Source organism: Linepithema humile, chromosome 3, assembly GCF_040581485.1.
Source record: "Linepithema humile isolate Giens D197 chromosome 3, Lhum_UNIL_v1.0, whole genome shotgun sequence".
Classification (NCBI taxonomy): Eukaryota; Metazoa; Arthropoda; class Insecta; order Hymenoptera; family Formicidae; genus Linepithema; species Linepithema humile.
Window position 1 is genome coordinate 12219046 of NC_090130.1, and position 27366 is coordinate 12246411.

Below are 27366 nucleotides of genomic sequence, written 5' to 3' on the forward strand. Positions count from 1 at the left end.
TTCAGCCAGGTTTGTAAACATGTTTAAATATGCATGGTATAAAAGTGGGTATATTCAAGAAAAACCACCTAAATGCAAGACTCCTGTCCGATACTGTTTTGAAAATTGTGATACATCTTGCAAGTATTGTGAAGATAATGCTTTAATTAGGTGCGCTTGGTGTACACATTATATATGTTTTACTCATTTTTTTGATCCCAGCAATCAAAGCGTCCCTCATTATTGTAAAGACTATAAAGAATAGCCATTAATTAATATTACTAAAGTTAGTTATAATGTAACGTTTAATTAATTTAATTTTTTTTAATTGTTAAAATACAAATATAAAAATTAAAAAACAACATACAAATAAAAACACAAAAAAATTACAAAACAATAAACAAATAAAAAAAACAAAAAACCAAAAAAATAAAATAAAATGGGATCCACGCGGCCACGTCCCCGTCGTGATCCTGGGTAATGCTAAGAGCCGCGATCCTGGTTTCTTACTCTTATTAAGGGTAGGTTTTTCCTCACCCCTTATAGAATTGAAGGGTTGATCAGACTATAATTTGTAAATATTAATTAATTTGACGATAAATGAAACTGTTTACCATTATTTCGGAATAAATTTAAATGTTACGTAAGAAATTCGATAAAAGGGTGGTCACCCTTAAATCCTCAAACAGTCTCACTTTTGTTTTGGATGCGAGTGTAACATATATTTTTTTCAAAATTTTTGAATAAAATTTGCAATTATCTGGGCATTTTTAAAATTTTTGTTTCAAATACAGGGGGTGGTTTACCCCCTAAAAATGATCGAACCGAGTCGAAAATTTTCCATTTTTCATATCTCTTGATGATGCAACTATTTTATTTGGTTCGGGCCAAAAATACTAAATCCTTATATACAAAACAATTAAATCGATACCCATAAATTTAAAGGGGTGTAAAGGGGTGTAAATATGGTTTTCCGCCGATAAAAAAAAATACGTATGTCTTATTTTTACGTCTACTACAACATATTTAAAAATTATCAAAATCGGTGATTTACATTTGGGTAGTGTTACTTGTAAGTGTATCTAGTGTTTTTTTCGGCTCGGGAGCCGGGAGCCCGGTAACATTACATCACTGGTATACATATATTTCATTAAAAAAAAAAAAACATCACGTGATCATAAAACTTTTCAGATGTAAGGCTGATGGCAGAGACCGAGACGTAAGAACTTATGTATGTCGTAGTCGTTTCCACACGTATCCACACAATAACCTTTCATGACTTACGTTTTTCTCTGCCTTACCATACGTCCACGACAGACGTCTACGACAGACATAAGTGCTTACTTCTCGTTCTCTGCCATCGGCCTAACTAATATTCCGTAATGGATTCCACGACGCGACGTAAAACTTTAGCGAGCTCAGTTGAGACTGTTCCGACTGCTTAGCGCCATTGCTTCGCGAAAGATCTAGTGCGCGCGATACACGCCGCGAGTAGCGAGGGCGCAGTAGCAGTGTAACAAATGAATGCGGCGAACAGTTGATCAACCGTTTAGTGAGTGATGACGAAATTGTTGCAGAGCGTTGCGATTTATGTAAATATAACAAGAAGTTTTGTAGATCTAACAAGAAAACACTTATTCAAATCCTTATAGTAAAATTAACCAAACGGTGTTGATATAAGGTGTAAAATTTTGTGACGATAACCAGAAATTCTGTTTCGTTTGACTAAAATACGGTCAACCAGAAGAATTTTGTTAACATAATAAAACCATTTTTCTCAGTGTGCAATGCTATCAAGAGTAATGAGAAATACAAGGTGTCCCATTTTAAACGATCCACTCAAATATCTCAGAAACACCGAGTTAAATAAAAAAATTTTTCAAATAAAAGTTGTAGGGTTTGGAGAGGGAAAAAATATAGGGATATTAGTTTGACCTTGGATGGAGGCGCTTCTGAGATTTAAAGGTCATCTTTATTTTTTCAATTGGAAGGACACTAATTTTTTTATATAAATCGATTTCTTGTAATATTTGTCGTAAAAAATTACAAGACTAGGATGGCCAAAAATTGAATGGTTTACAAGATATTTTATATTTTAATTTGACATAATTTTACATAAATTATGAAATATCTCGTTAAATATTCATTTTTCAATTATCTTACTTCAACATTTTTATGCACAAAATAATGAGAGGAATCAATTGGTATAAAAAAATACATAGCTTCGGGAGTTTACAAAGGAATAAACAAACTCGGCTGTAAATGTCACATGTGCAAATAGCGGGCTTCATGTAACGTTTGGGCGAGATCACAACTCCAGTGGAAAAATAGTTATAGTCCACTTGTGGCTCGGGAAAATGTAAACAAGATCATTATATAAATTTTTCAGACAAACTTGTGCGTATATTTGGCTTTGACACTCAGATAGATCGCATCCGAATCTTATAAGAAAATCTCTCTTTCCTCTCGAGGATATCTCTTCCGAATGGTACAAAGAAAACTTTCCTACTTTCCTATTTTATCATATTGATCACGCGGTACCGCTCGTGTCTAATCTTCCCAGCTTGTCTCGTGGTATCCCCGACAAGCTCTTCGTTTATTGCGACGTTTGTGAACCATATATAACAGGCAATTACAAACACCTCTTCTTCGAATAGTACCAGTCGTCTCGAGTGATCACGATTACGGATCCTATCAAGTGGTTCATTTTTCACCCGGACATTATATTCCATTGCGACGGATCAATTTCGAGACAATTGAAATCGATGTAAGAGATCAACTGGGAAAAGGTATTCCATTCGAAGTCGGGACGTTGACGATAACGTTGCATTTTAGACGATATGATTAGCCGAAATACAAAGCTCCGTGGGAGGGGGTGAGGAGGCTAAAGCTGGCTACAAAATGGCGGAATATTATGAAGCGCTGAATGATAGCGTGCGAGACAGAGGAAACGTTTCCATCGGATCGCTTTATCAATGAGGACACGGTAGTGTCCTCATCGGTAGTTTTCTCGGGAGGATGTTTAGACGCGTGCTTCCGTATTTAGTTAAAAGAGCGCGGGCGGTTGGTAAAGAAGTTTTACGCGCAGGAGTAAATATAATCGAAGATATCGAAAATAATAATACATCGTTAAAAGATGCGTTTAAAAACCGTGTCGTCGAATCACGTGAGAATCTGAAAAGAAAAGCCAAAAAAAAGGTAGTCTCTTTGATAAGGCTTTGTCAGTTTCCTTTTAACACGCTTAGCACGGACATCGCCAACTCATCGTCGCGCAAACAAGGTTGTGGTAAGAAGAAGAAAAAGTCATTTAAAAACCACTGTACGGAGAACGAGTAAGACAAAGAAAGTCGGTAAAGAAAAAAATCAGTTCGGATGGTGAAAAAAAAACGCAAGTCTGTGAAACGTTGTAAGATCGGGAGAAAAAATCGTACTGTATCCGACATATTTTTCTAACAACTTCAAAAATTACCGTGAACAGTGATTACTCGCGATAATCATGGCCTTTCTCCACACACTTCAGCGAATGTTTAAAGAGCGAGCTCGATCTTTTTTCTTTATCACCCACGCAGACCAGTATCGAAAACTCGCAATGGATTCAATACAAGCCTGTATCCACGCTCACGGACGATACTTCCATAGAATTTGTCGTGCCGGGTCATGGGGAGGAATATTTAGACCTTGCTCATACTATGATGTGCGTAAACGTGAGCACAATAGGTATCAATGGAAATGGCGCTACACCTGAAGAAAAACGTAAGATTGGCGTTGTAAATCATTTACTGCACTCCACGTTCAATCAGGTGGATGTACACTTTAATCAAAAACTTGTGTCGCCTCCGAATAATGCATACGCATATCGCGTACATCGAGGCTTTATTAAATTACTCTTCGCGCGCGAAAACTACTTATCTTACCGCATGTCTGTGGGATACAGATACGCCGGGAATTATGGAAAGTTTGATAGAAACGCGACTGGGTAATAACGGATTCATAAGACGATTCGCTTCTCTCCGCGACGGAAAAATGTTAGATCTCATGAGACATCTTCATTGCGACGTCTTTAATCAAGACAAATTTTTAATCAACGAGGTAGAAATGCGAATACGACTCGTTCGTTCAAAAAATTCTTGCTGCCTTATAGAACGCGACGCCACAGTTTCAAAATTACGCATTTGTGATGCCACGCTGCTTGTGAGAAGAGTAAAAATGAGCTCCGGTATGCTATTCGCACACGCAAAAATGTTAAGTAAAACCATCGCTAAATATCCACTCACAAGAGTCAAGGTTAAAACATTTACAATTCACAGCGGAGTCATGACAGAATCGATAGATAATGTAATACTCGGACAATTACCAAAACGCATAATAGTGGGGTTTGTAGATAATGTGGCGTTCAACGAACATAAAAAATTTAATCCCTTTAACTTTCAACATTATAAAATAAATTTCTTTTCTTTCAATCAAGATGGGATGCAAATCCCGAGTAGACCGTTATAACCTCGTTTCTCGGAAAAACCGCTTTATGTTGAAGCTTATCAAACTCTTTTTTCGGGTACGGGCATACATTTTCTAAACGAAGGAAACGCCATTAGTAGAGATGATTACGCTCGCGGATACACGATTTTCGCCTTTGATCTCACATCCGATCTTTCCGCCAATTGCGTCGAACATTGGAATCTCGTGAAACACGGGAGTTTACGTGTGGAAATAGGATTCGAGAAAGCCCTCACTAAGACTATCAACGCAATTGTTTATGCGGAATTTGATAATATGATAACAATTGACTCTTCGTGTCAAGTCATAGTCGATTTTGCTGGTTAGGTCCTTCATTTCTATCATTTTCACCCCACTTTCTCTCGTTTCCCTCTCTCTTCTCTTATCTATCCGTGAAAAAAAGTCGGTGTTGCGTAGCAAGAGAAAAATTCAGTCAGTCGCACGTTAGACTTTGCTTCGTTCACACTTGAAGAATCCAACTCCTCAAGTTTTACACCATGGATATAATCATCGTAATGCAAGGTTTTCGCGACGTATACGGAAAGTTTTTACTAAAAGAAGCTGCCGTTGTCGCGATTAATAATTCAATAGTTATTGGATTATGTCACCACCGCATTCGTTCGATAAATTGCCAGAAATATCAAAACGAGAGAACGTCTGGCTTTCGCATAACTATCACGGAATCGAATGGTTCGACGGAGAACCCAACCTGAAATACTTTGTTACATCTGCGAGAAATCTTAAGATACGTTCGTCACATCTATACCAGAGGTAACAAAAAAGCGCGCTACCTTCAGAAGCTTCTATCCAGAAACATATATAATCTAGAGGACATTTCCGGATTCATTCAATAAACTTCCGGAAGAAGGAGAAATTTGTAGCTACCACGGAATTCGAAAATCCGTCAATTATCGTTGCGCACTACGTAATTCTCACAAACTACAGCGCTGGATATTGTTGACAAAATCTTGCGTTGACAGTGGGTATTCTCAATTTTCTTGGGAAAATTGTGAATCGAATAACTACGAATCCGTGGCCGTAACTAACGCTGAAATTTACTCACACGAAAGAGAAAATAATTTCGACACATTTAATCTCTCATGGGTGGATGAAGCAAAGCGGACAATCCCTGGTGAAAAAAAAAGAAGAAGAACGTTCAAATATCGAATCGAAGACGATGAACGACTTAGGTAACGCTACAGTTACTCGCCCAGTCACATCTGATGACAAGCTAACAAAAGAGATAATACCAGACTTTTTTTTACAGTAACAATACAACGTATTCGAGCAACTCGAGAAAAAAAACTCGATTGAAATTTTACAAATGCTGAAACATATCAACATCAACCATGTTGGTGTTTATGCAGCAGACAGACTCCCGAGGGTGTGGACGAGGTCGGCAGCCAATACCGTCGCTAATACAGACGAGTATGATCGTCCCGGCAAACATTGGATCGCCTTTTATATCGACGAACACGGCAGTGGAACATATTTCGACAGCTACGGAATACCGCCACACTCAGATCGGCGATTTCTCGTACGACTTTGACGAAACTCCAACATATATTGTTATAACACCGAACAACTACAAGGATTCTTTTCGCAAACATGTGGTCAATATTATTGCGTTTTTCTTTATTATTTTTCTTTTGGTTACGACCTTGAGCAATTTCTTCGTCTTTTCTCCGATGATTATAATCAAAACGATAGATTGATTGTGCGTTTATAGCGCAAAATTTTTCCCCACAAAAAGAATAAGCGAGCGAAACATTGTACTATTCATTGTAACGTTCAATCATGTACTTTTAAGAAAAATTGCTGCAAATAAACATATCATTCTTGTATTCTAATCCAAGTGTTCGATTCTTCTTGCTTTCTTTCCCTCTCACAACCCATACATGTAATCTGCGAAACCGACTCACTTCGTCTGTGACGTCAGACGAAGCGAGCTGCCAGTGCGTTCGGGGGGCCCCGTGAATACGGCCCTAAGCCTTCTCTACAGAATAGAAATTTTCGTGACACATAACCCGTAAGTGTATACGGTCCCATGAATACGTTCCTTCCCTGCAGACTAGAGGCGTCTGTGACGTCATTTGTTTTGATGCTCCATACCTGCCAGGCTTCAGCCATAAATACGACCCTACGCCTTACTTCACTAAATCTATAGGTAGCTCAGCAGACTAGGACCAGGACTAGAAATCCAGCGATCCAGGTTCGATCCTTTTGGTCAATTTTCTCAATTCGAAAAAAAAAAATTTACGTCATCTTGTGTCCGTCATCTTGCCGACACCCGCCATCTTGTGTTCGCCGACCTAGTGACACTTCCACCATCTTTTTCCCCATCCCCACCAGTCTCTGACGTCATTTGTTTTCACGCCTCATCCCCACCATTACCACCCTGTGACGTCATTTGTTTTGACGTCCCATACCTGCCATATACTACTAACATATTATATATGAACAACTGCTCATAGATGTTTTAGAATAAGCACTAGAAATCGATACATAGAAATAAGGCTTGAGTAATATAAGTACACTAAATAAGCATAATATAGTTATCAAATAAACATACAATTAATTCAAGTAAACATAACTTTTCATATTTATTTGATGCCACACATCCGCAAAACACTTATTTCGTTTTTTTCTTTTGTGAATATATTTAAAGCGGTCGAATATAAAAAAAAAAATATATATATATATTTTTTAGAAATTGATGCCAATGATGAATCCACTGAGGTTCATGATGCTTTACTGTGGCTAATGAACAGTTCTCAACCTTGGTCGAAAGTGCTTGAATATTGGCAAGTGACTTCAAGTCTGCGGTGGTTAGAATTAGTGAGAGGAAACCTGTCTGTAGGAGAGTATCCAGCTCTGGATAATGAAAAAGGGTACTTACTGATAAGCAAACACTGCATCAGATTTGCTAACATTCTGTTAACACTTTTTTCTGTTAACACTTTGGTTTGCAATACCTAGAACATAAGTATAAAAGTTATAAGAATTTTTATTTTTCGGGAAGTTTTGCCCCAATTCCAATACCAAGTGAACTTAGGAACTTGGTATTAGAATTTGATATTGAGATCATTATCATTATTTTTTTGTAGATCTTTTCTATATTTAAATTTTTTGTGTAGCTTAAGTTTGATTTTGAGAGAGGATATACTGACAAATTTATGAAATTGTTTGTAAACTAGCCGAAACTGTCAGATTTCTTATTTGGAAAACTATCTCCAAAATTAAAGGATTTCTGCAATGATGAAGTTTCTGATGGTAAAAAAAATTGTCAGAAATTAATTTAAAAATGTTCCTCTCAAGACACTATTTACTTTTTTTCGGACCTTAAGGCACTTCAAATGTTGAATGGACTTTCTAATTTGTTTGCTTCTATTCATGCGAGGAAATAAACAAAACAAATAAAAGAGTGGCGTCCGTCTAACAATAAGTGTAGATGAACTTCATGATCTAAGAGAAGGCCTTTGTAATATTGTTATGATCCATGTTATCACTAATCTTATAAATAGCAAGTATTTTAGTTTGAAAAATTTGAATAACAGGTTGCTGATGTTTGATTACGGTTCAAAACATTCCATAAATAAACCTCCTTGTATAACAACTAATAGCAGTGATGGGCGATTTTCAAAAATAACTCGATGTTTTAAATATAGAAAAAGAAGAAAACGAGTAAAAGAAAAAAAATCATAAAAGTGTCGATTATATTACTAAAAAGAAATCGAAAAATCGATTAATCGTTTTATTTTCCTTTTAATTCTGTTCGGAAGCGCGACGAAAGTAAGGTGCACGGAAGAACAAAAAAAGAAGACGACGTGATTTCTACGAACTAGGTTCTTTATTAATCTAAATTACGGCGTGTACCCAGGGCCGCGCCAAGGGTATTTGCCGCCCGGGTGCGAATTCTACACTGCCGCCCTTTTTTATTATATATTTGTCATATTAAATATCAAATTAATGAGCGATTACTATATAATCTATTAAAGTTACAGGTAAATCATATGCAAAACAAGAGGAAAAAAAATTCGAAATATAAATATTATGATAATATTTTTCATCTATCCAGGTAAGTATTAAAATGACTTTTAGATTTTCCTGTAACTTTTACAGATTGCATAAAATTCTAGCATAAAGATGTATATACAGAATCGCGCCAACCCGAGTGGCATAATGAAGGGAGTATAAATTTGTAAAATAAATTGCCAAATTAAAAACAAATATTAAAATATATATTAATATATATTTAGTTTATCTTATTTATGAATTCTATATTAAAAATGCTTACGTCGTAATACACTATGCCGCAATCGCGCTCAATTTCTTCGATACGGCAATAAGCAAGATATGAACGTTTTGAATTTTTAATAACCATTTAGTGTTAACATATAATCTATATAAATTTAACTTTACGTGCTTTTTTTGTTGCGAATTCATTTATTATATTACTTATATCTAGTTCAGTTGCTGTCTTATTTTCAATACTAATAATACTTAAATTGGACAATCTTTCCTGTGTCATAGTCGATCTTAAATGATTTTTTATTATTTTTAGTTTAGAGAAAGATCTTTCTCCCGTAGCCACTGTTACAGGTATTGTTAAAAATATGCGCAAAGCTACTGCAAGATTTGGAAATATACTAATAAGATCATTAGCAAAAATATATTCTAAAACAGCTAATGGATTCATCTGAGGTTTTAAATAAATCAAAATATTTTCTATTTCTTGACACAATTCAAGTGCATCTATGTCAGCTTCTTTTCGTAAATCATCTGATAATTTAATTTGCAAGTCTATGCAATATTTTAATTTCATCTCTTTACTCATTGATTTTAATAGATAAATATCGTTCAAAAACTGAAAAGTATTATTATGGTCATTTAAAAGTTCAAAACGCTCATCTATTTTGCTTATTGTTATATCTAAGATAACAAAATAAAAATTAATCTTAAACGAATTTTCCGGAGAGTCAATTATTTCATCCATAGCTTCGTACATAAAAAGTTTTTTTTTCTTACGTGGTCTAATTACACTAGAAACAAGAAATTCATTTTCACACTCCATGTCTTGTGCAATTTGTTTTGCATTTTCTAATATATCTTTGAAACCGTCATCAGATCTACATTGTTTTAAATAACTGTTAAGTTCTTTCAGCATTTGTATTATTGTTGGTAGCACTACATCAGACTTTTGCATCAAATTACTAACAACATTAATTTTGGACAAAATTTGATACCAAATTACCACAGAACATATAAATTTATACGACTTTATTCTTGTTAGTAAAGATTTGGCGAGATTTCTGCTGTTACTATCTCGGGATTGATCATTATACAAATTAAATAAAGCATCATATATTGAATCTAAATTATATCTGAATACCTTAACAGCATCGATTCTACTTTCCCACCTTGTTTCGCTAACTCGTTTCACAGTTAAAGTGGGACATTCGTCTTTTAAAATTTTCCAACGATATATCGATGTCGAAAAAAATACGTATATTTCTTGAATAATGTTGAAAAAATTTTCTATTTCTAGAGAAGCCTTCGCGGCATCGTTAACTACCAAATTTAAGCTATGCGCGGCGCACGGTACATAAAATGCTCTTGGATTAATATCCAAAATTCTTTTTTGAAGGCCGTTGTGTTTCCCTTTCATGTTTGCCCCATTATTGTAAGCCTGACCACGTATGTCGTAAATATTAATATTTTCCCGATTTAAAAAATCAATAAGAAAATTTGTTAATCCTTTACCTGTTGTATCTGAAATAGAACAAAAGCCTAAAAATTGTTCCTTTATTTCAATTTTTTTGTTCTCATTATTTAAATGCACATATCGTACAACGATAGTTACTTGTTCTTCATGAGATACGTCCGGAGTAGAGTCTATTATAACTGCATAATATTTGTTTAATTTTAACATCTCTATAATTTGATTTTTTACATTTTCACCTATTATAGATATTAATTCGTTCTGAATCCGATCACCCAAATAATGAGGCATTTTATTATTATCATTTTGTATACGATTTATATGTTCTAACATGACATTATCAAATTGAGCAATCATTTCAATTAATTTCAAAAAATTTCCATTTCCTTCTTTATACAATTTATTATTGGTACCTCTTAACGCCAAATTTTGTACTGCCAAATATTGAATTACATGTATAATTCTTTCAAGTACTAATTTCCATCGATTTTTTTCTAGTTTAATGATATTTTCATTAATTGTATCAACCGTTCTATCATATTTTAATGACTTATTGAGATCAACCCACGATTTAAAACTTTTAACATGTCTTTCACTTTTTTCGTGTCGTTCTAAAGTTCTAGATAGATGTTGCCAATCCTTAAAACCATCTTCATTATTAAAAACGTTAATTTTATCATTAAAAAGTTTACAACAAAAACAATACGCGGCGTCTTTTAATTTTGAATATAATAACCAATTTCTGTGAACTTTTTCGTTATTACTTAAATGTTTATAATAATATTCTGAAGAAAATGATCTTTTTTTACTATCTACGGGAAAGTTAAAGTTTTGAATTTGTCTTGGTCCAATATCAACTAAAGTCATTTTAACACTGTCTGTTAAAATTTTAGGCCACAATCCTGGATCATGAAAATCATCAATATTGTAGGAGCTTTCATCTGTAGTGCACGTTCTTTCAGATGTACTGCTGACAGTTTCGTTTATACAAGAGGCACTTACATTTGTAACTGATACGCTTTTAGTATTGGAGACGCCTTCGATTATGTTGCACGGACTATTAAACGAATCCTTTGTAGATGTGAAATCTTGATTCTCTTCTGTAAAAACGTTTTCTTTTGGAGGTTCTGTATATTTTACATTTTTTGAAAATGTGGGCTCAAAAAATTTTGAAATATTAGTTGTATTTTTACTAATATTTTTTTCTTTTTCTAATTTCCGCTTTCGATATTCAGCTCCTGAAAGCCTTTTTCTTCCATCTGACATCTATAGATAATCAATTAACTTTTTAGCATGTTGAGAAAAAATCAATTATTTTTATAAAAAAAAGTCAAGCTACAACACTAACAATATTAACATAACATAAATTGACATAAAATTGTATAATTTTTAGTTTTAATTAACAAAATAATTAAAGTCAATGAATACGTATTATAGATAGTAAGTAAACATAGTTATGTTATAAATTTTAAACTAGAAGAATATATATTTATTAACGGTTTAATATTATATTAAATATATACATTATAAAAAAGTAATTTACCTTTGCTTATATGTATTTTTCTGAAACACTGACCAACAAAAACTAATAAGTTCAAAACGTATTCGTTAAATGTAATCAATACGATCAAAACTTTGAGTAATGGGCATCTAATTCCGAGCACTGACAGCGGTCTACGGCTTCCGAGTCCACACAAACAACAAACGAGAATCGCTATTAACAATATCGCATCATTACCACAGCCATACTTTTGTTTTTTTAATTATGTGTCACATATGTATAACGTCGGATTAACAAAACAGAATCGGCACAAAAAATATAAAATCTATAACAGAACCTTAAAAAAAAAATAGAAAAGAATCAAAATTCCATATCTGTGAAAGATTTTTCGAATAATTCACGCAATAACTGGGATTCATAAATAAAACAAATTGAATTTGCCGCCCCCTTCATTGTGCCGCCCGGGTGCAATGCACCCTTTGCACCCTCGGGTTGGCGCGGCCCTGCGTGTACCCTTCCTTAGGGAGGCAAATAAATATAAAGAGAGAACAGTTAACAGATTGGCTCGTTTCACAAACTCAAACTACGATATTGCGGTGTAAATTGCTGTGATACGTAATGTCTGCGAATTGTGGAATCTCAGCGGATTAGTTGCGGCGCGCGTACTGGCGATTGCTCAGAACTTCGAGGAAACGACTGACTGTCGTCCTGGTGCAGGGCGGTTTTATAGCTCAAAAATCCGGAGTTACTTTGAAATTCGCCAATGAGATTGCATGGATTTTGATTCTCAAGATGACCCTTACGAGATGTCTATGATTGGTACTTGGTGGTGTGACTCGTGCGTGCGAGAAAATTGCCGTCTGGTATTGGTTGAGATTTGCGTGACGCTTACGTTCGTGTGTGCGTATGTTGTTGAAATTAGTAACTGTCATTGCTTGTTTATTCAGTTGTTTGTTGTTTTGGCTCCCTTTGATTAAAGAAAAAACCGAGTGCGGGTACAGTTGAGTTAACAATTTGACTGGTTGAATTTTCTTTCGTTATTACAGCTACTTTGCTATTATAATACATTGATTATCGATCTTGAACAAATTCCTTTTAATTTATTTTTTAAAGAAATCTTAAACAATATTTATTCTGCAATTTATATATTAATTTTATTTTAATTTTAAATTTACATACAGTTTCTTAATAAATCCGTAGAAAAATATCCATTGCTAAATACAGCTGAAAAAAAAGTTTTATTAATTTTATTAATTAAAATAAAAGTTTTCATATGAATTTCTTATTATGCACTTTGCTGGAACAGATAACACTTAGTTCTTGTATGTAATACGAGTACATACAAATTGTTACCTAATCTTTTGCCTCTAACCTAACTGATAGCTCGCGCAAAATACAGCGTAAAGACAATATTTATAACTTAACTTTATCCTTTTATGGCTTCTGGGGGTCGACTCTGTATTATACAATATAGTGAAAATGACAAAAGTGAGCAAATTTACTATCTATGATCTTATTGGTCAACACCTAGTAAATTTGCTAACTTTTGTCATTTTTGCTACATTGATACAGAATCAGTTTGGCGATGTTAAGTGAAAAGAATCAAATATCGATTACTCGAAAGAAAAATTAATCGGTTGAAAATCTCGATTAATTGAAAAAAACTATCGGTTATTTCGATTAATTGAGAAATATTGCTCATCCCTAACTGATAGTCTCTTTAAAAAAACAAAAATTGAAAATGACTGGATCCGAAATTTTTTGTTTTGTCAGACTGTTTGGAGTAATTGTGGGTAATCTTGTTGAAGATGAAAACCAATTCTGGCAATTATATTTATTACTGTGTCAAGTAATGGATATTGTATTGGCAAAGAGGTTGTATGAAGGGGCCGCTTTTCAGTTAAAAGCTCTCATAGAAGAGCATCACAGATTATTCGTCTCTTTAACTGCAGAATGTTTAACTCCTAAAATGTATATTTTTATACATTATCCTAGAGTTATTACAGAAAGTGGCCCTACGTCTCACTTATCTACTATTCGAAAAGAAGCAAAGCACAGAGACCTCACTCAGTCTGCGAGATCTAACATGTCTCGCGTAAATATTGCACATTCTCTGTGAAACATCAAATAGGCATATGCTATCACTTTATGTCCAAAGAAGGCATTATTCCGGACACACAAATCGGTTCAGGCCAAATTCTATTTGAATGAAATATTACCTTTCTTTGAAAACCTTCCAATTGATCTTAGAGGAACAGAGTGTATGAATTCAAACTGGAATATAAGGGAATTACCTATAAGATAGGAATGGTTGTAGCGACAGGTGCTCATGATTTGTGCCCAAATTTTGGAAAAATAAAACTAATTCTTAATTCTAGTTATTATGTGTGCCCTATTCTTGTTTGTAATGTCCTTCTTATTGGTTTGTACAAACATGTTTTAGGATATGAAGTAGAAGAGACTGATGACTGGTTGTGTATTAAGTTAAGTGATTTACTTGATTATAATCCCCTATATGCGCATACAATGGCTACTGGAAAAAAAATTGTTGTGCTTTATTACAATACTTAGAAACTGATTAAGAAAAATCAAATTAAATGTACACATTATGAAGTAGTTGTACAAAAATAAATTGTCTGAATAATTCACGCCATTGCTTTTTTCATTAAAAATTCAATAATCTGAGTATAGAGCAGAACAGCGATCACACGATTACTTTTTTCCTAAGGTGGAAAGGTGAAAAGCGAAAAATTTTGCCATTGAAAGTAATGTAAAAAGTTACGCGTGATCGCTGCCCTTAACTCACATTTGCACAAATAACTGCTGATTTGCTAGAATCTTTCATGAAACCTCTACTAATGATCAGTAATCATAGCATATTAAATGTTTTACAACAAATAAAACGGCATAGTGGTTTGACATGATCGCTTGCTACAAATGATTTGCTGAAGAAATGAAGACTGTTATATTTATGGCGGCAGTTGCTGCCACAGTAAATAAAAAGTAACAAACCAAATTTGTTCCTCACACTGCTATGTTTGTTGTCACTATAGTTACAAATCAAATTTGTTGCAGGTACTTCTCTTTTGTTATTTTAACAAAAGTATTTTTCTCAGTGCGGCCGTTGTATTATGTGTTAATATAACTTGTTTTTGTGAAATGTTTTACTTGGGTATAATTTTAATTTTTAAATCACAAGATGAGTACCAGTGAAATATTAGATTGGTGCAAATAAAATGGCCGTTTTTTGTATTTTAAACTTTCCGTCTTTGTATTTCATTTTTCTTTATTCAGATAGCGCTGTATGTATACCATTTGAAAAATATATGTCTTAAGTGTGAAATTGTATACATAACTTTACTTATTTACTACAGTATTAATTATTAAAGTTCGCATTAAAGGCAACATGAAAAATAAAGAAATTCGTTTAATTTATTTATATGAGTTAAAACTCGGTCATAGTGCGGCCGAAGCAACGCGAAACATTAATACTGTTTTTGGCGAAGGTTCTGCCAGTGAAAGGACGACGAGGCGTTGGTTCAAAAAGTTTTGGTCTGCAGACACAAATCTTGACACTTTACCTCGCGGGCATGCACCCACTGTCATTCACTGTCATTCGGCAACAACGCCGTTTTAATGAATACGATTGAAGCAAATCCGAGAACAACGGTTCGAGAAATTGCAGGAAGACTCAGTATCCATCATTCAACTGTCGTTCGACATTTAAAAACCATGGAAAAAGTAAAAAAGTTGGATAAATGGGTTCCCCATAAACTGACAGAAAAGGATAAGATGAAACGTTTAGAAATCTGCACTTCTTTGCTTTCTCGACAAAATAAGGAATATTGCACAGAATAGTGACGTGTGATGAAAAGTGGATGCTTTACAACAACCGTCGACGTTCTGCACAGTGGTTAGATGCGAATGAGCCTCCGAAACACATGCCAAAACCGAACCTTCATCTAAAGAAGATTATGGTGTCTGTGTGATGGTCAAGTAAAGGCATCGTACATTATTCGTTTTTTAAACAAGGTGAGGCTATAAATGCTGATAAATACTGCCAAGAAATTGACATCATGTATCAAAAACTGCGCGCTCAACAGCCGGCATTAGTCAATAGACACGGTGCGTTGTTGCTTCACAATAATGCTAGACTACACATTGCGAAAAAAACCGTAAAAAAACTAGAAGAATTGAAGTTCGAAATTCTTCCCCATCCTCCTTATTCTCCAGACATTTCACCAACAGATTACCATCTATTTAAGCATCTGGATGGGTTTTTAACTGGGAAAATTTTTCAAGAAGAAAGACTTATACAAAATGCATTCCACGAATTCATCGACTCTCGTTCTTCAGATTTCTTTAAGAATGGCATTGATGCACTTCTACCACGTTGGCAAAAGTGCATTGAAATAGATGGAGACTATTTCGATTAATAAAACAAGTTTTAAGTTTATCAAATAAAAGTCTAAAGTTTAAATTAAAAAATAGTCATTTTATTTGCATCAACCTGATATATAATATAATATAATATGACCTATATACATACATATACAGGGTAAACCATTTTATTCAATACACGCGAATATCTTGAAAAGGAGAAGTTTTTTCAAAAAAATGTTTCAGATAAAAGTTTATAGAGTTTTAAGTGGCGCATTAGACAGAAATGTCGGTGTGATCTTGGCTAGTGTTATTAAGGTCACGCAAAAATTACTTTGAAATTTTCAAACGGAAACCTTTATTTTCTATTGCATTTTCTTGTAGTCGATCTCGAAAGCTTTTCCAAACAATATAATAAAGTTATTTTTCATTAAGTACTTTTCGAGTTATAATGAAAGTTACAGTAAAATGAGAAAGAAAGAAACGCGTTGAGAGCGTGAGCGCTTTGCCTCATTCTCTTTCTCCCTCACTCTATATATATAGGTATAAAATCGTGATAATAATTTCAAAAATTGGTGACTAGATTAAATTAGTAACAATTTTATAACGCACAATATATTTTCCAAAAATGTTCAATAGCATATTTTATTAAATCGAGAAAAGTATTATCGATTATATACTACGTATTATACATTATGGGTTTATATTTATATGATGTATATGCATTTTATTCTTATATAATTTATCAGACATATAATCATTTCAAAGCACTTATCTATTTTCCTTTGTTAATATTAATATTAATATTAATAATAATTTTGAATACCTGCTTGCATCGTATGTCTGCTAAAATATTCTGGACTTCGCGCCTTAAGAAGTTTTACTGCTCTGACAAATAATCAGGCGTTATCTGATGGAAACGTCTGTTTTTATCCAAACATTCAGGTAAAGTAAACTCCAAGCTGATAATATCACACGTCTTATCTTACGGTTACAACTTGCGATGTGTTACCTTAAAATAAAAAGAATCTGTTATACATTTAGCCAATAAAAAATATAATATCAAAAAATGGCGCCAAGCGGAAATAAAAAATTATATTTACATCATTACTACAAAAAAAATTATTTTATATTTCCTACGAAATATACATATATACATACATACATATATATACAGGGTGTCCGACAATTGCTGAATCACCTCTCGGGTGCAGGTAGAGCGGGTTAAACCGAGTAGAAAAGTTCTCTATCGTTTTGCGAGTTTCGCAATAATTAATTTTAAATTAATTATATAAGATCGGCCAATTCGCGCGAGTCTAAGCGCGCGGCGAGAAGAGACCCGTGGCGGTACAGCCCACTGTTATTTGGTTACTAGGCGTACAAAGCGGTGAGAGGAACGCTTTAAACATAGCAACGTACAAGCGGCGCATAGCGCTGAAACTGTCCCGCATCCTTTTCGTTATCGAAAGAAATAAAATAATTAATGATAATTAATTAATAATTAATAATAAGAAATAATAATAAATAAATAATAAGTAATTAATAATGATAAATAAATAATAAATAAATAAAAATAAATCTTATAGCAAATATTATTATGCTATCATTTCCATACCACCTTGCGGTAGATAAAACGGCGCATTTTTTTTAAAGTGGTATCCCCAATAGGTCTAATCCACTTTCATAATTTAATGTAAAAATTGTTCGAAGTGCCTTCCTCGTTTTCGTAAACAGAGTTCGGCCCTTCGAGTAATATTGCGTGTCGCGCGATATGCCATTTCCGGAGTGATGGTATTGAAAGCTGGAAAAATTGCTTCTCATACTTCAGCTTCTGTACCATCACGTCTGTACTCGACTAAATGTTTAATATGTCCCCAAACGAAATAATCGAGTACATTAAGATCTGGCGATCGCGCCGGCCAAATGATTGAGCCACCTCGACCCATCCATCTGTCCGGATAATGCGCGTTTAAAAATTCACGTACCTGACGCGAGAAATGCGCAGGAGCTCCGTCGTGTTGAAAAATGAGCTCTGCTCGTACGCGGAGAGGAACATTCACGAGGAGCATCGGTAACTTATTTTGGAGAAAATTTGCGTAAATTTCTCCATTCAGACGCGGCGGGAGAAAAAAGGGGCCAATCTGAAAATCACCAAAAGAGAATGATTTGTTAAAGTTGCGAAAGAAAATTCCTTAACTTTTACTAACAATAAATAAATTTATTATACTTACGATTTGGTCCGCTATTATTCCTGCCCATACATTTATCGACCAGCGATATTGAAATGCGCACTGCCGAACGGCGTGCGGATTTTCTTCTTGCCATAACAAGAAGTTATGACTGTTAAATATGCCGTTCGGTGTGAAAGTGGCTTCGTCCGACCACAGGATGCGGTCGGGGAAAAAATCGTTCCGCCGACATCGTAATAGTATAACCAGTATTTTGAAAATATAGACATATTTCATTGTGTTTTACACTGCACACTTTTAAATTGAACAATATAAATTATATATAGAGAACTTATATGGATACATATTTGATATATATATAATTTAATATTATTCAATGTTATTTTACAAATGTCATTGTAGTGAATGAATAATTTATTTTTTGTATATAGAATAAATATGTTGAGATTTTAATGTAGAGATATGATTCAATTAAATATTGTGTAAGGTACAGTGAAAGGAAAACTGTACTAATTGAACACATTATAAAACCATTCCTATTCGTAAAAATAGGACTACTATTTATAAAATTTTTACATATTATGACTGTATGTTTTACATTGAACATTTCAAAATTATAGAATAATTTACACAATATTTAATTTAACCATATCTGTACATTAAAATCTCTACATATTTATTTTATATACAAGAAATGCATGACTCATTGACATTTATACAATGACATTTGTAAAATAACATTGACTAACACATTAAAAAACTTTAAAACGAGTTTATAGAATTTTTATAGGAATTTATGGGGGTTTATAGGATAGTAAGATACAACAATTTTTCAGAAATGGAATTGTTTTATTTTAACAAAATAAAATTACCATTATACTTACATACACATATACATATAAAAAATATTTTTACAATACATTTCTTTCATACAAATAAAAGTAGTCCAATTAATAAAGTTATACATATAATAAATAAAATAAAATATATGGCACATGTATCGCACATTTGAACAAAAAATACAAAACTATATAATGCTTATCGTCTCAGTTTTTTTCTTCAAAACATTGCATGTTTTCATAAAAATATTAATTACACGTCAAATCTCTTTTTAATAGCATCACATTTTGCGTTGTGTCTAATATATCTTCTGTTTGCTGCGAATAAACTAAAATAATACAGAAATAGCGCAAAAAATAATTATATTACAATGAACCAATATTGTAATTAATGATAATTGACCAAAATTTACAACACAAAATGTGATGTAAAATGACGAAATTACGAATACAAAAGTATTAAATTACCAATAATACGATCCATATGGATTGTACGCCGAAGGCTGGTGGTATGGTGAACCGTACGATGGTGGGCCCGGCGGTGGATACCGTGGTGGGCACGGAGGAAGACATGGCGGAGCAAACGCAATACCGTACGCTGGAACGTGTGCAAAGTATGTCGTAACATACGGCGGAGCGCACGAAATATGCCATTGAGGTGGTAGTGGTGCTGCTGGTGGTGTTCTGCCTTGCTGTGTCCTTTTCTGCACCGTGCGCAATTTTTTCCTTATAATGTTGTAAATTTGCTGCAAACAGAAGAAATATTAAATTAAACATTTTATATAATTAATTGTGCATGCGTGCGCCTCTCCCTCATTCTCTCTCTCTCTCCCTCTCTCCCTCTCTCTCTCCCTCTCTCTCTCTCTCTCTCTCTCTCTCAATATATTTATCGCACGCATATTTATTTGCACCGCAGCTTTTACACTGCACGAATACGCATGCACGCACATGCACTCACGAATACACATGCATGCACATGCACGCACATACACTAGTAAATACGGGCTGCACGGGCTGTAGCACGTGGTTCGGTACATTCGTCAGTATCGGACCACGTGCCGGCGATGGCACTTGGCCTTCACTTCTAACTGAAAATAAAAAATATATTAATAATTTTATACTTATTGTAATATAAATGTCTACATTATATATATAAGAATATTTACATCTGCGAGTTCGTTTCTCCATCTCGTCGGTCGGCGTCGTCAGAAAGAACTGAGCGGGAAGACCGCGGTAGGGGAGGCACGCTTAGAACATATATACCTGGAAGGGGAATTGCTATGTTCTTCATGGTAAAAATCTGTGTTTAAGTTGGGTACGAGAGAGAAAGATAGCTTTTAACCTATGCTCGCAATGCGCAAGCGCGGATGACGCCACACGTCACGCTCCACGCTCACCGCGCCATTTGAAACTGTAAATGTAATTTTTAATTGAGATACAATTGACAATGATTGAATAAATGATAAGTAATGTCGGACAGTGTACATACAGTGATAAATAATTATAAACTTTATTTTTTACAAACAAAATAACAAAATAACATTCAAGATATATATATGTATATATTATTGGTGTTTAAAGTGTATTAATTTTGAATATTTTTGTCTAATAAAATCTTTTTGCTTAATATCAGTCGCACTTTTTCCTTCGTGAAACAAACGCAAATTTATATAAATTTTAATAATACTTTGTATTAATTCAGTCTTATGATTATTGAAAATATCTTGTTGCATAATATGTTCCGTCATTTTATTATCATTAAAAACTAAATGACAAACAGTTTGAAATGATTTCATGACCAACACATTTTTAATATTTTTAGTTTTAAAAATAATATGGCTGTTTTCTCGAATAATAGTTTCGCATACTTTTGCTATTTTTATCACATCTTCTGATGGAAAAATCAATTTTCCTCTACTTTTTAAAGTTATTAATATTGAATCAGTAGATTTAGCAGTTAAAAAAATAGAGCATGTATCACAAATATTACTTTGTAAAAGCTTTCTAATTACGAATCCACTGATGTATTTGACCACATCTTCGATATAAGAACTTAATGACCATAAGGTAGACAAGTAATCATGATCAAATACATTAGTACATATCGTATCATTGGCTTCCGTGAATATACCATCGCTTATTATATTTGATTTATTTGCTGATGATGCATATAAAATTTGCACATCATCTATTAGACAATTCCCTCTTTCAGAAGCTTCAATTTTATGTCTAACAAGCAGGCGCTTATAACTGCTTTCGAATTGTTTGGCATTAGGGTTGTTGTTGAAACCTCCTCTGCTACGTAGGGCACTAAAAAATGTTTCCAAGTGATCTTGGTTTATTTTGTACGTAAGTAAATATTTTAGACCTTTTTCTTTTAATATATCAAATAAATCAAATATATTTGTTAAGCAAATGATAAAACCCAAAAAGCCAGTCTTTTGATTACTCTTCAAAATCGAATCGTTTGGAGAATATTGCAATTGTTTTATATATTCTATAATAATCCCTGCGTAATTCTTAAGTTCATTATAATTTTCATTGGTAAGAGGCATATTGCACTTTTTTTTCTTACAGAATTTTGATCTTACATTTTATATGTCGAAGGCATCATTAAATATAGAACAAAATAAAGCAGTTTTTTTTGCATTTTTAAACTGATTAGGAAAGTATTGATTGCAAAATTTCAAAGCTGTACTAACACTATCACTGAGTGTTTGGGCAGCCAATTTTACGTTCATTTTCGAATTCTTATACAAGATGTGCCTTTTTGTTAGCTTTGTACCAGCTTTTAAACCTTCAGTTTCCTGTAATTTTTGTAAGGACACAATATTTTGCCAATCAATAATTTTGCCTTTATAATATAATACTGATTTATCACCTAGAGTGTTTCGCACTAATTTGAGCATGTGGCATGGATCGAAGAAGCAGAAAATTTTTTCTTTTGTTATATTGTGAACAATATACGGCTTAAAATTGTTTCCCAATTCAAAATTTGCACCTAAAGCAGTGCACATGCTCAAATTAACGATTGCACCATCAAATGTTACCGAATGCAATATTACTCCAGTTTCATAAATAAATTCGAAACATTTTTCTAACAAACTGGCTCTTTCTTTACCATTTAGAGCATCGATCAAAAAATATCCAACGGGAACTTTCCAGTAGTCATTCAATGCGACTACCATAAATACTAATGCATTTGTTGAGGAACATCTGTATCGTTACTCATATGTATACCTAAATCTACAAGTCCGTAATACCGTTTACCATCATATACTATGCCCTGTCGAATCGCAACTTCGTCTACTACTAAATTACAGAAAATCGGTGTTTTTGACTTAGAAACTTTACATTTTAATGCTTCAAATACTTCGTGAGTGAATCCAGGTCGACCATCTAATACCGAATACCACTTACGGATTGTTGAAAGGTCTGGAAGAAAATTTTTGAAGGTTTTACGTATATATTTGTACGCTTTGGGCGAGTAGAAGTTCAGCGTAAGGGCAAAAGCTCTTAGTTCTGCAGGGTATTTCTTTCTCGAACCTTTTTTTCGTTTCAAAATCTCATTTAATACTGTTGGAGCTTCAACCTAAATGTACAAATAAAAAAAGAAAAAAGATCGTGATGTATAAAAATAAAATCTTTATTCACATTAATCACTCTAAATATACAATTAAAAGTAAAAATTGTATTATAAAAATCGGAGCTTATATGTACATTAATTACTTAATTTAAATATACGAATAAAAAACAAAAAAGTCATGATATATAAAAATCGGAGCTTTTTACAAATTGATTAATTTTTGTACAATTCAAACATTAATTATTACAAATTTTCTACAAGCTAATCAATAGAGCGATACTTTTTACAATTTATTAATTTTAAACAAATTCAATTAATTAAAATTAAGTTAAATTAAGTTAATTATTATTAATTATTATCATAGCCAAGAGTTACCATTAAATTTTCAGCTGTTGTTTCGGATAATAGATCTTTCTGCTTTAAATGTTTGATTAGTCCTTTTATCGTTGTTATGCGACTAACTAATCTGATTTTGGCTTGCTGCAACGTTTTGATTTTCCTTCGCTGTTTTTCGATTGTTCGTTTCGCTACTTCCAAAGCTCTTCGAGCTTTCCTTGGCGTGGCAAGATGTGGCGTTCTAATGGCACCAACAAAACGAGGGTCATGTAAATTTTTGACAGGTGTTTGGAAACAATTACTTCTTTCAGAGTTTGGAGGTGTAGATGGACGATTCACAGTTAGGCAAGTATCAGAATTTAGTGTCTCGGTTTCATTAATAATGATTCCATCATCATGATGGATTCCCATATGAACAGTTTCATCGGTGATGATGTCATTAACACAATGGATTGTCTTGTCAACAATTTCATCACTGATTCCACCATTGCTGACGATTCCATTGTCCACAGTCATATCAATAATTTCATTGTCTATAGTCTCATCAATAATTCTATCATCCACAGTTATATGGGCAGTTCCATTGGTAATAACTCCATCATTAATGACAATTCCATCGTTGACAGTCATGTTAAAGGCAGTTCCATTATTATGATGAATTTTATCATTGATAGTTCCATTGCTGACTATTTCCTCACTGATGTTATCATTGACAGTTCCATTGTTGACTATTTCCTCACTGATATTTTTCGAATTTTTTGATTTGTTCAGACTGCTATCTAAACATTGGTGTTTCTTCCTCTTTTTACTCGTAATAGTTGGCAGAGCATTGGACTTGAGAAACGTATTCTTAGATTTGTGGATTAATTTGTCTTCTTCAAAATGATTTGAACACAGTTTAGTAGCTGTGCTTAAAACATTTTCATCAATGCCACAAAAATCCAGCCACTTCTTACGAGATTCGTCGTTTCTCGGAAATCTATTGAGAAAGAATGAAATTAATATTAAATTTTTATTATCAACAAGAATCGTACTGAGAGAGAGAGAGTTATATTTAATCCCATAATTTACTGTTTATACAAAAATTACAGTATTACTTACCCATGATAAGATACCGATTTATCACGTTTACCGCATAAGACACAATATGGGCCTGGCATTTTTTCTTATGAAATATAACTTTTTAGGTGACACCGTCATTTCCTAACCCTAACCTCTCTTACAAACAATAAAACGCGCTAACGCTGTGCGCCGTTTCGCTAATTCGCGCTTGCGCATTGCGGACGGAGGTAACAATCTATCCTTCTCTTTCTTTAAAACGTGGTTCTCTCTCGCACCCAACTTGGACACAGGCTCGATCCTTCATTCCCCTTCCAGGTATATATGTTCTAAGGAGGCACGCAACAAGCGAGAATCGCTTATGTCACGCGTCCGTGTGCGCTCGGCCGATCGGTGTGTAGAAGCGAGCATCTGTCTCGCTTCCACCGAAGCTTCTAAACACGAGCCGACAACAGCGTACGATAAATGCTAAAAAGCAAGCGTTTCAAAGGTGGGTGGGCCGAGTAGCTAGAATATTAGAGATTCCGTCCGAGACCTGCTTCTTGCTACATTTTTTTCGCATTAGTTTCTAATAGTTCTAACTATTACTAATAAATAATGTCATAATTTTTTGACTAAAAAATATTCTTTTATATTTATTAAAAATATTTGCATATGTAATAGTAACTGTAAACATATTGATTAGCTATTGTTAATAGAAAAATAATTAAACAATTTTGCAACAAAATACTAGTTTAACATATGCGAATATCATAAATAAATATATTTTATAGCTAAAAAAACTTTCATAATTTTTTTCATTGTACTTGTTTGTATATATTTCTTTGATTTTGAACTGTTATAAACAAATGCGAAAAAAAGTTGCAAAGAGCACGTTTCGGACACGGAATCTCTAATATTGTACCTATTCGGCCCACTTACCTTAGAAACGCTTGCTTCTTCCCTAACAGCACATGTAGATTCTGAGAATATTCGGAGAACATCGCAAAAGTATATTGCGTACGTTCTCAGAATATTTGATATACGTACTATGACTTACTGAGTATGTACTAAGCATGTTCTAATGTCCGTCTATTTTACTTCGTAGTATATACTGACAAGATCTTATGATATATACCAAGGATATCTATAGTACGTCAACAGTATATTTTCAGCATGTTACTTGTATATCATGCATATATATTGATTAGGTTAGGTTTATTAAATTAGGATTAGGTTTATTTAATTTGTACTCTATATTTTATAAATCGATATTTATTAAGATTTGTATTATATATATATACATATAGTTTCTAATGTATTTATATATATATATATAAATTAAGATCAATAATAAGTATATATATATATATATATATATATATATATATATATAATATATAATGTAAATATACATAAGACAACTGTGTGTGTGTGTGTGTGTGTATATATATATATCAATGAGATACATATAAATGAGAAATATACAAACATTTGACAAATCTAGAAGTATACAGTTTTTATAATCTTATATCTACTATCACATTAATAAACATTTGGAACATCAGAACATTAAACATAAACATTTGAAATGTTTAGAACGTTAAACATAAAATATATAGAAGTATATATACAGGTATAAACTGAGCAATCCTGTATATATAAGCAGAGTGTTTGATGATTCCTAAAAGACCTCTCGTGTGCAGGTAGACAGTTAAAATAATTATGAAGAAATTAATAAAGAAAGATCGACCAATTCACGCGAGTATAAATGTGCGACGAAAATAAGAGGCAGTACGCCAATCTTTTTATTACGAAACTGCGCGAGGATGCAACAAGAATGCTGCGACCCGACGTTCTTTGCGTCGCATTTCATATAGCTTTCGCGAAAAATTTGCGCGGTCAACGTATAAATAACCTTAGAAACGTAACCTTATAATCGTAACATTACTGTGTACTTTCTTTTTACATCGTTAAATAAAAGAAACTATAGTAATTATTTGTAAAATATACAAGTATCTATCTTTCAATTATAAGAAATCATTTTATTAATATAAAATGATTATATTTAATTTATTTCACTTACACATAATTATCTTACAAATTTGCAGCTGCGTAAGAAAACAAACAAAAATATATTTCTATATCCGTCGTATTGACGGTCTCTCTCAGATTTTAAACTTAATGGAATTACGCATAACAATTTAATGGCGTGCTCCTTTTTGTCGCTATGATTTATTCCTTACTCTTATTTGTCGACGTGTCCCTTTCGCGCTTAACTAGACTAAAAATAACCGTTAGAGTAAAATCATTCGAAAACAAAAAAAAAATAGTACGAGTTCTCAGTCGCTCAACCAACGTGAACGAGAAACGCGCGGAAACAAGTAACTGGGTCCCTGATCGCATGTCGCTAAATTCTAGAAACGACACCCAGGCTTAACCACCAGGATTGGCCACTGCTACGTAGTTGCTATGACACAAGGATCTAATGCCGTCAGTTTCCATTCATTCCTGATCTGTTGCGTTTTGCTCCTTTTCCGCTCTCCCCATACGTTCTTTTGCATGGGCTAACCAAATTTTGATTGGAGCGGAAATCTCTTCATCGGTTGCATTTTGATGCACTTTTCTTATTACGTCTGAAAAATGTAATATATTTTTAGAAATTGTTCATAAGTAGTATGTTGGCAGGTATGGGCCGTCACAACAAACCCCCACCACCTACCCCGTCTAGGCCCCCCGCGGTGGGTCTGGCGCCAAAACATTCCCCCACTCCTCTCTGACGGGATGGGAAAAAAAGATGGCGGCTACGGGTAAACAAGATGGCGAATGTTGACAAGATGGCGGAAATTTTTATTTTTCCGAATTGAGAAAATTCAAACGGGGTTCGAACCTGGATCGCTGGATTTCTAGTCCTGGTCCTAGTCTGCTGGGCTACCTATAGATCTAATGAAATAAGTCTAAGGGTCGTATTTATGGCAGGCGCGGGATGACGTAAACTTTTTATTTTTTTCCGAATTGAGAAAATCCAAACCGGGTTTGAACCTGGATCGCTGGGTTTCTAGTCCTGGTCCTAGTCCGCATGGCTACCTATAGATCAAATGAAATAAGTCGTAGGGTTGTATTTATAGCTATGGGGCCTGGCAGGTATGGGACCTGGCAGGTATGGGGCATCAAAACAAACGACGTCACACAGTCGCCTCTAGTCCGTGAAGGGAAGGGACGTATTTATGGTGGAGCCGCGTCTACATGAGGTACCCCGGACTCTCTGGCAGGTATGGGACGTCAAAACAAACGACGTCACA

General features: G+C 33.8%; 2 protein-coding genes across 3 annotated transcripts in view; both read right to left on the reverse strand.

Annotated features, from left to right (window-relative positions):
- The window catches only part of LOC105670916 (venom serine protease 34-like), a 94459-nt gene extending 77214 nt beyond the window's left edge, over positions 1-17245 (reverse strand). The window contains exons 1-2 of one of the 2 annotated variants that reach the window (XM_067352263.1): positions 16903-17245; positions 7373-7448 (exon numbers count right to left, since the gene is read on the reverse strand). In XM_067352263.1, coding sequence (XP_067208364.1) covers positions 7373-7406 — 34 coding nt within the window. In that variant the 5' untranslated portion in view covers positions 7407-7448; positions 16903-17245. Of the gene's footprint in view, positions 1-7372; positions 7449-11197; positions 12147-16902 lie in introns of those variants that run through there. The other variant, XM_067352262.1, reaches the window with a different exon arrangement.
- A 5509-nt stretch (positions 17246-22754) lies between these two features.
- On the reverse strand, positions 22755-24415 carry LOC105667995 (THAP domain-containing protein 5-like). The gene is made up of 2 exons (XM_012360166.2): positions 24128-24415; positions 22755-24005 (listed from the first exon to the last, which is right to left on the reverse strand). Exons 1-2 carry the CDS (start codon positions 24184-24186, stop codon positions 23039-23041), a joined length of 1026 nt encoding a protein of 341 aa, XP_012215589.1. The 5' UTR covers positions 24187-24415; the 3' UTR covers positions 22755-23038.
- Positions 24416-27366: the final 2951 nt, after the last annotated feature.